Source organism: Gavialis gangeticus, unplaced genomic scaffold (genome assembly GCF_001723915.1).
Source record: "Gavialis gangeticus isolate Ggan-Ray unplaced genomic scaffold, GavGan_comp1, whole genome shotgun sequence".
NCBI classification, from domain to species: domain Eukaryota; kingdom Metazoa; phylum Chordata; order Crocodylia; family Gavialidae; genus Gavialis; species Gavialis gangeticus.
The window spans coordinates 36,932,128-36,947,625 of record NW_017729027.1 but is presented as its reverse complement, the minus strand read 5'-3'; the positions used below and the strand labels follow the sequence as shown (position 1 = coordinate 36,947,625).

The window sequence follows — 15,498 nt, the reverse complement described above, 5'->3', positions numbered from 1 at the left end:
ATCATAGAAAACCTTTTCTAACTTCTGCGAGGAAAAAATTTGACTTCACTAAGTGGGGCGGGGGGAGGGAGGCATATATTTTCTATTTGCTATGTTCAATAGTTTTTTGTAAAATATCTTTCACAAAATATACAATCGTAAAAATGAACAAAACTGGCTAATTTTTAAGATGACATGGTGCATTCCCAATATATATTGAGATTTACTGGGAATAATATTTGGCTCCAGAGAGCCTTTTATTTAGGGATCTAAAAGCACTTTTGAATATTATTTGAATAAGCCTCAGAAGGACCATTTGAAGCTAATTGTATCCCCATTTTACAGCTAGAGAAAATTAGATGCAAATAAATTAAGTGATGGCCAAAGGTATCACAGCATATCAGTGGCACAGCTAGGAATATAAATTAGTTACTTTTCCACTCATGGTATAACACTCCCTTCCTACTAAGTACATTCATTGTATCTTAATTATGTTCATTTCACACCAGCAATTTTAAAGATCATGAAAACTGGGCAGTTTTGTAGCATTAAAATTGTTATAATGCCAATTACATATTTTTCCATGTAGGTACAAAAGGCTATGTAAAGGGTTAACTGCACACCCATGTAGGTAAACATTTTAATTTATTGTGGCTTATATCTAATTATAATGTTTAAATGCTGACTGGCACAGAAGATACTGAGCTAGCCCTGGACTCTCTTGTTTTGTTACTGGGCATGGAAATGGTACAACAAGATACTCCTACTGTAGCTTCGGGCAATTCATCTTCTTCAGTCCATTCATTAAGATCTGGATTGTAGCACTGAATGCACTTCTTATATTTCTTTTCTATTTCATTCCAGCCCCCCACTAAGTAAATTTTCCCATTAAGAGTTGAAGCACCTGCAGTACTTACTCCAGTTTGAAGGGGAGCAGCATAGGTCCATTGCCCAGTGTAAGGGTTGAAACACTCGACAGGGAGGACATCAACCCTTTCACCTCTACCTCCCAGTTGAGACCCACCCATGACATAGCCCCTCTCCCCCAGGGTCACAGAGCAGTGCCATCCTCTTGGAGTGCTAAGGCTTGACTTATCCTGCCAGCTATCATTGCTGGGGTCATACATGCACACAGAGCGGGAGTAAGCATTATTTATATAACCTCCTGTAACCAAGATCCTGCCATCTGTTACTGCACTAGCATGGCAACACCTTGCTACCTCTAATGAGGCCTTCATTTGCCACTGATTAATTGCAGCCACATAGCATTCAACTGAGGATAAACATCCATCAGAGTTCCGACCACCCACTGCAAAAAGGAGGCCATTGAATACATTCAGGCTAAAATGGGTACGCTTCTGATTCATATTTGCCAGGTGAATCCATGTGTTGAAACGAGGATCATATCTGCAAGCATTAAGAAAAGAGGGTAACTGATGCAATCAAAATACTCTAATTTTTTTTGTGGAAAATACTACAGTATTGTATCTGCCTCTGCATAGCAGATGTTGTAGGCATGCTAAGTCACTTTTGCTACTTCTTATTTTCTAGTTTTAGAATTCACTTGAACTAAAAGTTGTAATTACTGTTACATTTCAAGGAAATAGGGTTTTTTTATGCTTAATAAATGTATTTTTGAAATTCAAAAATAGTTTTTTCCTCTCAAAATTTAGCCCTTAAATTTATCCAATTCCTTTTAGAAGTCAGATTGTTTAATTTTTATTTTTAAGTCATTTTAAAAGTAAATAATCTTTAAAAGTGATTACAGTAAAAGTATTTTAACTATTTATATACAAAATATTATATTTTATTACATTCTATGCTTATATAAAATGTCTTATAAAATGCATTGTAAAATTTATACAATCAATAGTTAAAATATGACATACATTACACTACGAGAATATCTCCTTTGCAACTAATAATGCAACTATGGGTGCTTACAGACATGGAACCCCCCCACCCAAAACAGCACTTTACTTTCATCTTGTTGTGCCCCTGTGCTGAGCACAGCTCATGCCCAGAAGAGGAATTGCATCAGTTTGTCCTGGCTCCTTAGGATCTGTATAGCTCACACGCTTCAGCAGGGCTCTTTTGGAGCTTTTCTCTAATAGCTGATTCAATTGTCAAAGGGCCCAATATTGCTTGAATCAATTGGGCCCTACAAGGAGTAGTACAATGCATAATGTAGACACAGGTAATAAACATTTGGGATGCTGACGAACAAAAGAAGAGGAATTGGGCGCTTTATGGGAAGAGGAATCCTGTCAGTTTTACCCAGCTCTCCAGCATCTGTACAGCTTGCACACTTCAGCAGGGCTTTCTGGCACTTTTACCTAATAGCTGATTGAATCAGCTATTAAATAAAACTGCAAAAAAGCCCAGCTGAAGCGCCCAATCTATACAGAGGCTGCAGAGCTGGGCTGAAGTAATGTGCTGCTTCTTCTGGTAAAGCTCATATTTTTTTAACATCTGCAAGCAACCAAAGCTTTTAATTTACTTTAGTCCTGTTTTAAATGAATAACAATGAAGGGAAAATACTCAAAATATTAATGCTCAGAATAATTGATACCTTGACTGTTTTCAGAGATTTTGTATAATATACAAGCATCCCTCAGATATGAAACAACTTGCCCAAGGTCACTGAGCTTGGAATAGAACATGAGACCACAGCACGCTGAGCTGGGTCGGTGCAGCCCAGGCTGGCAGTGGGTTTGAGGGGTCAGCCTGCCAGCCCTGGGCTGCTTCAAGCTGGATCAACATGCTGTAAAGGGCCTGGCTGGGGCATGAGGGTATTCCAATGCAGGGCTAGCCAGCAGGCAGCCCCTGCACTAAGGCTAGGGACAGACATTACACATACACTGGTTTAAGTGATCAGAAACTGATTTAAACCTGTAACAGAACAGATGTTCAGTGCATATAAACCAGTTTGAAAATGACTGAAACCTGTTTGAGATAAACCTGGTTGAATGTAGTATCAGACTTAACTAATTTGGCTCAAACCAGTTTATGCTATGTCTGTCCCAGACCCCTTGCTGGTTTAAGACAAACCAGACTCCCCCAGCATCCTGATATGCTTTCTGGGCTGGGTGGGCAGGGCTGTCTGCTCCACAGCAGAACTGGTCCCTCCCCTCTGTGCCCTGGCTGCAGCTCCAGCAGAGACTTGCAGGCTGCTCCCCTCCTCTTCCCTTCATAATCCCTGCTAAGCAGGAATTCCCCTACCCCACCCCCTGCCTTGCTGAGAGGTATCTGTGTATTAGCTAGCAGACCACCTGCGGGCTCCAGTCTGTGCTGTGACAAAGGCAGAATCAACAGGTTGCTGGTAATGACCCTCTGTTGTTTTCTTAATGGGGTAATAAACACTGAGTTAGGGGTGATAAACACTGTTATCAATTCCCTGCTGGGCTAATCAGAGCATCCTTCCCGGGCCTGCCACATTCCCTTCTACTCCCTACTGTGGAAGGGAAGGGAGGGCTGCTCTAATGCCCCCTGGCTTCTAGTCTGAGCCACTGCAGGCATGTGCCTGCATTTCTGGAATGACAAGGGAATGTCTATCCACCTCCAAATTGGTTCAAGCTTTGCAGGTTAGACTAACCTGCAAAGACTGAATCAATTCCGGCTCAGGCTTTTTGAATGTCTGTTCATAGCCTAAAGCGTCTTTGTGCCCCAGCCAGCCATGTCAGTACCTACACACACAGTGCTGCAAAATAAAAATCTCTGTAGGAGGACAGCACTTGTATTTACAAGTACTACCTTGCTGCTGGTTTTCTTTGTTTCCTACAGCCTACTAGGGCCACATATGTAGACACCAAGACATTTGCTGATGAGCTAATTAGTCAACTCTGCAGTAAATGTCTCATGTAGATGTGCCCACTGGGTCCTATCACTGTTTAGTGATATTCCATCCTGCTGTTTGGCTTCCATCATGCTGGCAATATAAAAAAGCTAGGACTGAGCTCCATTTTGCAAGGAAAGGGGAGACAGAGCTGAGAAACCACCTCTTTTATGTAATGTGTTCTTCTGCAAATTGGCATACATAGAAAAATGAAGAGCCAAAGGCAATCATTGCCTCATTACTTTTCCTTACATACTCACTGAGCTGTCTAAGAGGACTTTAATATCAGGGGGCTATAGCCAACAGCAGAAGAGCAGCAGCTTTGTACCCACTCCAGATAAGAGGCACAAAAGTATGCTCTTATATTATTTTTATTCAACATAAACGTGAGTTTTCCAATCTCCATGTTTTAATGCTATTTTTAGGGAGAATTATCTATTAAAGTCAGTTTAGAAATCCACTTAAAATTAATTTGACCCCCCAAACTTCAGGCTATGCTCACTTTCTTTCCCATACATACAGTTCTATGGGGACAATCCAATAAAAGTACAGTTCTTCAGAAACTTTGCATTATTTTGGGTCTGTTACATAGGAGGGAGCAAAATAGATTTTTAAGAAACAATTTCTGTTTCCAAACCTGTGTCTTTAGGAAAAAAACAAGAACAAAAGGAAATAAAGGGAAAAATTGCAGTTGGACAAAATGCAAACAGTTATGTCTAAAGAATAGTTTGTAGGGGGTTCATGAGGCATCAATAGCTCTTAAACTTTGAAGAGTCTTGCTTCTTTTGGTTAGTCACAGCTTTAATACTATTTACAGTAATCCTGCATTTTAATATTTTTTATAGAAATTATTCATTTAACTTTGGCATGAAACACATTTTCTGACCCTGACCTATTATATTTTGTATGTTTTTGATTATGGGGAGTTTTACATAACTATGGTTGTACATTTATAATAGCTAATAACTTAAACATATGAAATTACATCCCTTTTCTTCCCTCCTACAAACCTTATCTGTTTGTGCTGTGCTTTGCACCCTTGCTTGGATTGTGTTCCTGCTCTATGTGGAATCTGTCACTCCATCCTTTAAAAATAGTCTGTTACCTGCAGAAATTGCTGACTGCATGTTTGGCTTGGTTTCTGGCATCATTCTGGTCTTCACCACCAGCTACATAGAGAAATCCATCCATCACAGTCACACACTGATTAAAACTTTTAGCAGGCATTTCAGTAAGCTTCTTCCATCCATTTTCAGGATCTCTGTATAAGATGTCTCTACTAAGGGATTTTTCTGTTAGTGCTGGGCGTCCCCCAACAGTGACTAATACTCGGAGACCTCCACGAATCCTTGTTCTTCTAGATTGCAGTGAATTTTGATGATATGGAAGCAAGTGATAGTTCATAGCATCCACTAGAAGTCTATGGCAGTCAGCATCTTGCATCATTCTTGGTACATTTTGAACATAATTGACCAGGTCTTGAGCAGATATGGTACCAAAACGAATGTTGCTTAAGAGATCTGCAGCATACTTTACTCTTTTTTCGTCAAATTCCAGCCATTTTATTGCAATCTGGAATGCAAGAATTTCAGAAGGCAACTGCAAGTCGTCATCTGCAAGGAGTTCATTGATCTGATCAAAAGTAAGTTTTAAGAATTGATCTGTTTCTGAAAATTCAATGAAGTTGTCTCTAATAAATTTCTGCGCTGCTTCTTTGGTGTTTTTTAGTCCATATGTCTCTGCAATATTGGCAATGTACATGCAATTCTCAACACTGATTTCTTGTATCAAAAAATCACAGCACATCTTTACAAGAGTGTGAATCTGAAGATAGATTGCTGTGGAAATGATACTACCTATTGTATACAGTGAAAGAGTAAGTTTTCCAGTGTAGGCATAGGTGATAACAGTGGCTAAGCCCAATGGAGATACATCATTGAGGTCCACTCTTTGAGTGGATGGATCTTTCTTTAAGATGTTGTGAAAATAGTCACTGCATGAAGCCATCACCACCTTGTGGACACTGAAGGATTTGGTTTTTGTACTGATGGTCAAGTCACAAAGAAAATTTTCCTGTCTCATTCTACTTAGACCGTCCAAGAGATTTGGGCTATAAGACGAATCAGAAACCTCAGTTGAAATGCAGCTGAAACCATTCCCACCATCTAAGAGTCCATTCAAACCATTTAGTTTACTTAGGGGGCCATCCTCCACAATTATGGTCATCTCATTGATATCTCCTTTGTTCTTTTTGACATTCTTCTTCTTAGGCGCCATGACTGCAATGTAATATCACAGCCAAGAGCTTGCTAAAAAATACAAAGTTTAGAGCTATGTTTCAGTTTCAAGTATTTAACATTTCAGTGATGACACACCAAAGACTAAACTCGACCAATAAGTCAAGAACAGTCTCCACAAACAAAATGTGTAAAATGTTGCACTTTAGGCATGGTTTTACATGTATTTTTCTATATTAAAGGTCTGATCCAGAGTGCTTCCAGGCTTCTGACCTTAGATACATTAGGCAAGGCTTATGGTATATAATTCCCCATATCATATTCATAAATGCACTTCTACAAATAGTTTAATTCCATAACTTTTCCATTCGTATATTACATTACCAGTAATTTCAAGTTACTATGCTTTCACTTTCAGCAGTTATTATTGAAGACATTGCAGAGAAAACCCACTTATTATTTTTAAAGGGTTTTTTTGTGAGTTGATATAGACTTTTAAGAAGCTGTGCATGAACACAGGAAGATCACTTTCACATAACAGCGTTAAATTAATTGATTACATCATACATATAAACACTGACAATAATCCAAGGACAAAATTTCTACTCAATCCAGTGTAGAAGGCCCTTTGGTTCTTTCACAGGAATTATTTCATGTACAAAAAAAAAAAAAAAAAAGCAAATGCACCTTAAAGGAAGGCCATGGTCCTGGATAATTACATCTAAGAAAGTAGTCACTAAAGCTAATCAAATTCAACACTATATCTGAAATACAGTATTTTCTTGGATTCTGATATGATTTCATCATTAGCAATCATTCTGCTCCTCATGCTCAAATGAAAAACAGAAAATAGAGGAGGGTTGTTTAATGATAAAATAAGTGATTATGTCATTTACTAGATCTATTTAGGAAGCGTGCTTCTCCAGTAATATTTCCTTTTAAAACCTTATCCCATACAATTTGCTTAAAGCACACAGCTTATAATAAATCAGCATTTTAATTATAGAAAGGAATGGTTATTGCCTCTTTAAGAATAATTTTTTTCCATCCTACTGGGTGAAGCCTGTTCACAGTGCAGGGGAAGGCCATGTGTGCGGAAAGTGTCAGTGTCACTGCATGCCAGAGTGAGTTGAGATCCCAGAATGTCTCCTTGCCAAAGAGGTGGGTCAGCTGCTGCTCTGCTCCCTCCCCATCCCGGCTGCATTCCAGGAGCTGCATCTGTCGAAACCTATCAGAGTCAGCTCCAGGAATAGTAACACTCACAGCAGCTTGCCATTTTAAGACAGGTTCAATTTAAGGTGCATTTGTCATTTTGGATGTACTTTGTTGTTTTAAATGCCTGGAACAACTCAAAACTATAGAAAATACAATATGCATTTCATTGTTAGATACCTGAAAAGACAATAAACTTTGGATAGCATCAGATATTCTACTCACAAACACCCTTGTTGGCCAGAAAATATTATCTTGGCAGGCATAGCTGTGGTTTTAAATATTTCCAGAGACCATTTAACTTAATAAATGTTAACATACACATAGTTTGACACAAATATTATAGTCTTTTTTCCCATTAAAACAATTAAGAACATTATAGATGCAATCATTTAAAAGTTGTTTGTTATGTAAACAATCATTCTCCAAAGTTTTCCTCAGAATGTACTTTGCTACCAACAAAAAATTAATGAGCAAAGTTGAGTACTCAAAAAGTCAAATTTCAGGAAATAAAAAAGGAAAGAGACAGATTAAACTACCCACCATGCCAATAAACTATTTTTAAGTATTGCAAATCTCAGCTAATTTTGTAAGCCATTTGCCTTCCCATGAATACAACAAGTCATGTTTGTTTTCACTCAAGAATAATTCGTGTTCCAGGATATTCCAGGTCCAGAGGGAATGGTGAAACTCACTAGATACAGAAATCCCCACCCCCAACAAGTGCCACCAAAAGACCAGTAACAGCAGCATTAGAAGCACCCTTACCCTCCTCAGCAAAATGCTGTTCCACAGCTGTCCACCAAGGTATCAATGAGAATATCCTAGGAAGAATGAAAGGAGAGAGAGAGAGAAAGAGAGAGAGAGAGAGAGAGAGGGAGAGGGAGAGGGAGATTGGAGGCCCTTTGACAAGTCCTAGCACTTACTGTCTCTACTGTGACACTGCTGTGACACTGAGTAAAAGAGACTGGAGTCTGCGCTCTGGGGCCCTTTAAAATGACCCCTCCCCCTCCCTCTCCCTCTCCCTCTCCCTCTCTCTCTCTCTCTCTCTCTCTCTCTCTCTACCATCCAGAGGGGTTAGGTTTCCTTTGCTTGCCTGGCTTTTAAAACTCCAAAGAGCAAGTTTGCCCCCTTGACATAAATATGTACAAGGGAAGGGCTAGGATTAAGAGTGACCTAGACAAATTGGAAGATTAGACCAAAAGGAATTGCATGAGTTTCAACAAGGACAAATGGAAAGTCTTGCACTTACAATGGGACAATCCCATGCACCAGTGCAGGCTGGGAGCTGACTGGCTGAGCAGCAGGTCTGCAGAAAAGGTCCTGGGGGTTACAATGGATAATAAGCTGAATATAAGCCAGCAGTGTGTCCTTGCCCAGAAGGCTAATGGCATACTGGGCTGCATTGTTAAGTATGTTGCTAGTAGGTCCAGGGAAATAATTATTTCCCTCTGTTCAGCACTGGTGAGGCCACAGTTTGGGAGACCCAAGTACTGTGTACAGTTTTGGGTCCCCTGCTACAGAAAGGATGTGGACAAATTTGAGAGAGTCCAGCAGAGGGTAGCAAACATGGTTTGGGGGCTGGTGGACATGACTTATGAGGAAAGACTGAGGGAACTGGGCTCATTTAGTTTAGAGATGAGAATACTGAGAAGGGACTTAATAGCAGCCTTCAACTACCTGAAGAGGGGTTTGAAAGAGGATGGAGCTAGACTGTTCAGATGACAGAATAAGGAGCAACAGTCTCAAGTTGCAGCTAGGGAAGTGTAGGTTAGATATTAGGAAAATGTTGCTCACTAGGAGGGTAGTAAAACACTGGAACAGGTTACCCAGAGAGACCACGTAAGAAACATCCAGTATGTCAAACCTGGTGGAAGCAGGTGATGTTAGTATTACAACTTGTTCTGCATATGGCAGACATTTATGTTCCTAGGGAACTTTACCAGTGAATACAGGAGCATAGGGAATTGCGGTGCCTCAGGTATGAGATAGATTTTAAGGGATTTTGAAGACCAACATTTTGAACTTCCATGCTCGACCTGTTAGTTAGGTACCTATGTCTCTTTGTAGGCTATACCCCTGGAGAGGATGCTTTTACAGCCTCATGCCTTCTCATGCAAAGCTCTATGGGGGGATTCTTTATGATAAATGTAATATTTACTTTAAATGGCAAAAATATAGTTTCATTTATGCCACCTCTCTCCACCGCTCAGCGTGAATGTTTCTTTCTGTCGTAACAAACTAACGTAATTACAGCTTAAGTAAAGCTGATGAAAGAATATGACCCTCATGCAAATGACTCAGAATAATTACTATAACCGTGACTTGTGCAAACTGACTTGTTTCCATTGGAGAGATGCCTGCATTGCAAATAAACAAATAAATATCCATCACGGTTGGCATCTACTGCCAATTTTGAAGGACTCAGTGGACATAGAATCTGTCTGACATATGTCTGCAAGAGATCGCTACAGAGTGTGGCTGGAAGATTTTGACAGGGTGACACAAGGAGCTTTGCAATTAGTTGTGTAGGAAACAAATTTACAGTCCTACAAAAATTTAGATTTTTAGACACCCTGCTTCCTCATCGATGTGAAAGCATTTTTTTTTTTTTTTGTGGCTGGGTCAGGCATGGGGTGGAGAATAAAAGCAGTGAGAGAAAGGGAAAAAGAGACTCTCATCCACACCAGAAAACCTAATGGCTCTGTTGTTAAAGCACTCATCTAGGAGACCTGACTTTAATTTTCTACCATAACTAATTTAGATAAGAGAGATGAACCTCAGTTTCCTGCATCAAAGATGCCCCAAACCCCAAAGGCTTTCTGGGTCGCATCTCCTTCAAGTAAGTAATCATTCTACTTTGTAGAAATAATTAAACATTCTTTGGGTCAGGAGACAGACAGTGTATTCACTGATAAAATAGGCTGTTGCCCAAGAAATTCATGCATATCTGAAACACTTAGTCTCTAAGAGTGCCTGTACATGTGTGAGATCACTGCTCTGATGCACTCGAGCAGCCTCCGTGTCTTGTGCACTCAGCATCCCCCTACTTCAAATGGCAGTGGGGGTGCTTGAACTGAAGCTCATTGAATGAGCTTTAGTTAAAGTGCCGCTGCTGCCATTTAGAAGCACTGGATGCTGAATACACAAGATGCTGTGGGCACTTTAATTAAAGTGGCTCTCAGAGCTGCTCTGATTAAAGTGCCCTATCCCCCACCCCCAGAGCACAAGTAAAGATGCCCTAAGGTGCTACCTGGCCCTACCGTCTGCCATTAGTAAAGTAGGAATTCTTTATATCACAAGGTATTGTGGGACTAGATGTACTCTTTGGGTATGTCAAAATAGCAGATACAGCTGTGATGCAGTATAAGTAGGAATACCTGCACTAGTTTTAATGTAGCTAGAAAAAATAATAATCTTAGTGAAGATTAACTCCTTGGGCCTTTAACCCAAGGAGTCTTGTACAGCCAGTGCTGCCATATATTCTAATTCTTGTTACTTGTGCCTAAACTAAAGGTAGCATGGTAGGCCACTTTAATTACACCTTCATTTGTTACGTAGCCTTGCTACCATGTTTATCAGCCACTACGCAAACCCACAGCTTGTAGAGGTAATAAACATACTAAACACCTAATAGTAGGTCACTGCAAGTTCATATCAATGAATGCAAAGGTCTTTTGGGGTCAACATTAGCCCCAGTCCATTTTTTGCAGCATCTCAGAACTGCTTACCTCTTGGCATTGCTGCTTCACCCCTTGAAGATTGAGACTGTTTTGTTTCCAGGGCTATGCTCTCCCTCTGACATCCTCTCCCACTGTCTATGTCTGGCGTGGGCAATTATTTTGGGTGGAGGGCCACTTACTGAGTTTTGGCAAGCCACTGAGGGCCGCATGACAGGCAGCCCAGGGCAGGTTAATATTAATTTTCTAAAATTTTTAGGGGCCTCGGGGGCCAGATAGAATGGCTTGGCAGGCCACATCCAGCCCATGGGCTGCATTTTGCCCACCCGTGGTCTATGTGCTAGTGCTACCAGGCAGACAAGCAGGGTTTGCCATGGTAATGATGACAATGGAGCAGGAATAACAAAACTCATTCAAGGAATGGAGAGGACTTTGCTTTTCATGCTTGCTCCCCGCATAGAAAGGACAAACTCTTACCAGTCTAGGGGTTCTAGGCATGCTATGCCTATGTCCTACCATGGGTATTTCCCATGCTTCGGGTCTTTGCTGGTTGCTTCCCCCCCAATTTTCTGCTACGTGTGTTTTTAAGCCCTGATCACCATATTTGGGGTCAGGAAAGAATTTACCCCATAGTTAGACTGGTACGGACTATGGGGGGGTTTGCCTTCCTGTATAGCAGGGGCCTGGCCTTCTACCCAGGGCCTGTTGTGGACACGTCTACATGTGCACTTTAATGACATTATCCTATCTTAATATGCATTGAAGTGTCACAAAGAAGCCTAATAAAAGGTATCAGATTTACCCAAAGAATCTTGTCTGCCTATGTCTTTAGACCAACACTGCTGCAACCTATACCCCCCTAACAAAAAAGCCATGCTCTTTACCTAATGCACATTAAAATAGGCTAATGTGCCTTCTTCTAGTACCTCACAATGGAGCTACTCTATTTAATGCTCATTACCTAAAGTGCATTAGTGAATATATAGGTGCACCCCTTGCGCCTATTATTGACATGTCAGAGAAGCAGGGCCTTGGCTGCCCTGGCTCCCCTGCTTTACCTGTGGCAGCTAGGGTGTGAGCTCTGTGTTGTGCCAGGGCTGAGGGGAGAGTTTCGATCATGGTTTGTATGGGGTGGTTTGCCCAGGGCTGGTCCTGCCTCAGGCAGGGGGGCTGCACGAGATGACCTCCGGAGGTCCCCTCCAGCCCTGCTCCTGCCTCCGATTCCGTGAGGGGGAGGGAGGAAGAGCGGGAGGAAATGGACCGAGTTCAGGTAGAGGGAGCCCGCAAACAGCCCAGCCTCCCGCCGAGAGCGCTGCCGCTTGCTGGCAGCCTCTGGGGTTACAAATCCGAGGCCAGAGGCCGCGCGGGCCAGTGTTTCGCCCCGCAGTTCCCAGGCAGCTCTAGGGCGGGAGCTGGCGCGGCAGGGCCAGGTGCTGGGGCGCTGCTATAAGAGGCGCCGCCCGCAGGCGGCAGGTGCTGCCCGAGGAGGCGGGGGGCGGCATGGCCGCGGCCGGGAGCCTGCTGCAAAGGGTCTTGGAGCTGAAAGAGCGTCTCGGCCAGGCCCAGGATCCCAAGAAGGTAGCCGGCTGCCGGGCCCGGCCGGGGGGTGTCCCGGGGCGGCAGCAGCAGCAGCGAGGCTGACGAGGCGTGTCCGCGCCCCAGACGGCTCCGCTCCGCAAAGGGCGCGGGCGGGCCAAGCCTCCCCGCACGTGGCTCCCGCACCTCGCGTCTCCGCGGGGTTTGCTCGGGGGCCGCTGCCTGGGCATTGAACCAGCTTTTTATGCAAGGGAGATCTTCACTTCTGTGCAAGTGAAGCCCCTCTGCCCTCTCCTGCTGCAGGCCCATCACAGGGGCTGGGCCCTTTGAAACCCCTCGCCCGGGAGCTGGGGCTGCACTTGGGGCTTGCAAAGCTGTCCTGGCCGGGAGCTGAGGGGCAGCCTCGGAGTCGGAGCTTAATGCTGGAGGGCAAATGGGAGAGCAGGTGGGGAAGAAACCCGTCTGGGCCTCTCTGCCCTGTGAGACCAGGAGACTGGGCAAGATGCATCTGCGGTCGCAAGTCTGATGCTCTAAGCTTAAAAAAACAAGTCTTCCAGCATTTCTAACATGCGTTTGCCACCTACCAGCTGGCTTTTGCTCACCTACACTTTATTTAACTGATCTAAGGAAAGGTAGGAGTTGCAGGATGATGCTGATGGCAAATGTGGCCTATCTCCTTTATTTGCTGAGCTCAATGCCTCCCTGGGAGAATGACCCTGATGGTTAATAGCTAGCAGTGGTGGCGAGGTGGTAATCCTACGGATGGGTGCAGTGCTGTTGAATTCAGTGCAGCTGCTTGCGTATGTGAGGTGACTTCTGTGCAGAAGTCCTAAAACTTCTGGGTTTAAGGTAAGTTGGGTCATTCCTTTCATAGCTTTAGCTATTTTGTTTGCATTGGAAAGAGTGTAGTTTTGCTTGCACTAAATTGATTTAGTGAAGTGACTGTTCTGGATCCAGAAAAAAAAGGATTAAATTAGAAGCACCTGTTTTCTGAAATCTGGGTGCCTTCCGTGACTGATAACAGGAAACCTGTCTGTAAGATCATGCTGTAATAAAATAAATTGGGGAAACTGTCCAATGTTCTGAAAACAAATAGAAAATAACAAATGGGGCAGAGTGGTTCCAATAAACAGCAATCATTGCAACCAATGACCTATAATATAATAGCAGATTTAGAGCAATAGCATCAGAGTAGCAATGTCAATCATACCTGACAGGCAGAATAAAAAGTTGAAGTGAGATTCTTGAACTCAACTTGTGTTACTGAGCCACTCTATCAGATGTACAGCAAGTGAGCTTTATTGAACCAAAGAGAGCAAAGAAAGACTAACTTAGGGGGGAAAAGGTTATTTAGCATCCCAGTTTGTGCAGGAAGAACAAACCTACTTTACATTTTGAGGTTGTCCAATGTTCTGTAAAATAAAGTGATTGATTAATATTTATAAAATGTTGGAACTAGTTCCACATAACCAGAAGGAAACTTTGGACAGACGGACCAGAATTAGCCAATAGTTGGCCATTAAAATTAACCTAAGATGAGTCTTCACAAGAAGGAGTATGATGATGGTGATAGGCAATAGAATCCTACTCAGTTCCTCTACTGGCCAGAATTTTCTAGGAACTAATCGTTATTCATAAATATGCTTACAGGAAACTAAGCATAATGGTAAACAAATCTAACTTACCATTTACTAAGGAACAAGCCTTTACTGAATGGAAATAAAGTAGTAAATTTGCAATAGATACTACTTTAAAAGCAACAGCAATAAATTCAGTTGACAAAGGAGCAAAATAAATTCGCAGTCTGAATCCTGAGGCATTGGGATTTGATACCAAGTTGTCAAGGCACTTGTAGGAATTGCACAGGTATGAATGTGGGCATTATTAGTCCTGTGTAATCTTTATCATTGGTCTTGAGGTTGAAAAAACTATGAACAAAACTTTGGGAGGAAGAACATAATATTAACTGTAAGCTTACTAGATGCCCTTAAAGCAGCCATCCTGTAATCATAAAAGACTTGATGGTAATGAAGATTTTTTGTTTTAAATAATCCCAGGTAAGAGATTTTTCTAAGGCAGTTAACTTAGTTATACTTTACACACTTATTCAAAGTTTATCATGATGACATCAATTCAGTATACATGAAATGGGTTTAAAACTCCTTGGTAGGTCTCAAAGTAATCATAAATGGGTAACGATCATCCAATAGGCCTGCTTCTCGTTGGGTGACAGCATGTCTGTCTGACTGCTAAGTTATATCTAGGAGCCATGAATATAGGGCACGTTATAAGATGGGGGACTATTTTTGAAAAGCAGTGATTCAGAAAATAAGTTGGTGTTATGATAGATAGTCACTGAGCATAAAATTGCAGTAAAATGTGGTGGTTTAAAGAACAAATCTCTCCTTGGGATACATTAGCAAGAAGTAGCTCTATGCTTTTACTTGAGACACTTCCTAGAATACTGTGCTCAATTCTTGGGGGAAAAATGATGTTGATAAGTTGGAAAGAGTTTAGAAAAGGAGCTACACAATTATTTTAGATCTGGAAATAAATGAAAAAGATCTGAACCTAGCTTAAAATGAAAGTTCAAGAGGAGATGTGCTCCATCACAATGTCCTAAATTAGAACATTGGATAGTAGAGGGCTCCCTAATCTATCAGAAAGACATGGTGGCTGCGTCCACATGCGTGAATGTTTGGTTCCCCAGGGACAACTAGTGGCAGTGCACCTTGTGCTGCCACTGCTTGTCTCAAGGGTACACCCATGCCCCACACCCTCTGGTGCAGTTATCTTGGGTGGGGTAGGGCTGTACCTGGGGTCCTGAGGGCCTCCTGGGGCTGCAGCAGTGGCAATCCTGCCATGCAGAACCTGGTCAGCTGCCGTAGCACAGCTCTGGCTGTCCCAGCTCCAGTTTTGTGTGGCACATGCTATCCCTGCATGCACTGCTCTGTTGTTTTTCCCCCTCCTGCAGGGTTTTTTTTTTACCCTTGGATATCCAGGAGTCAGCCTGTCTCCC

At 42.2% G+C, this 15,498-nt stretch overlaps 2 protein-coding genes across 2 annotated transcripts in view; one reads left to right on the top strand and one right to left on the bottom strand.

Moving 5' to 3' along the window:
• Nucleotides 1-607: 607 nt before the first annotated feature.
• Nucleotides 608-8,215, bottom strand: KLHL31 (kelch like family member 31). The gene is made up of 4 exons (XM_019520566.1): nucleotides 8,190-8,215; nucleotides 8,032-8,087; nucleotides 4,920-6,123; nucleotides 608-1,386 (listed from the first exon to the last, which is right to left on the bottom strand). Exons 3-4 carry the CDS (start codon nucleotides 6,089-6,091, stop codon nucleotides 654-656), a joined length of 1,905 nt encoding a protein of 634 aa, XP_019376111.1. The 5' UTR covers nucleotides 6,092-6,123; nucleotides 8,032-8,087; nucleotides 8,190-8,215; the 3' UTR covers nucleotides 608-653.
• Nucleotides 8,216-12,400: 4,185 nt separating this feature from the next.
• The window catches only part of LOC109299999 (transcription elongation factor B polypeptide 3-like), a 37,559-nt gene continuing 34,461 nt past the window's right edge, over nucleotides 12,401-15,498 (top strand). The window contains exon 1 of the mRNA XM_019520565.1: nucleotides 12,401-12,521. Within this exon, the coding sequence (XP_019376110.1) occupies nucleotides 12,444-12,521 (78 nt within the window). The 5' untranslated portion in view covers nucleotides 12,401-12,443. The remainder of the gene's footprint in view (nucleotides 12,522-15,498) is intronic.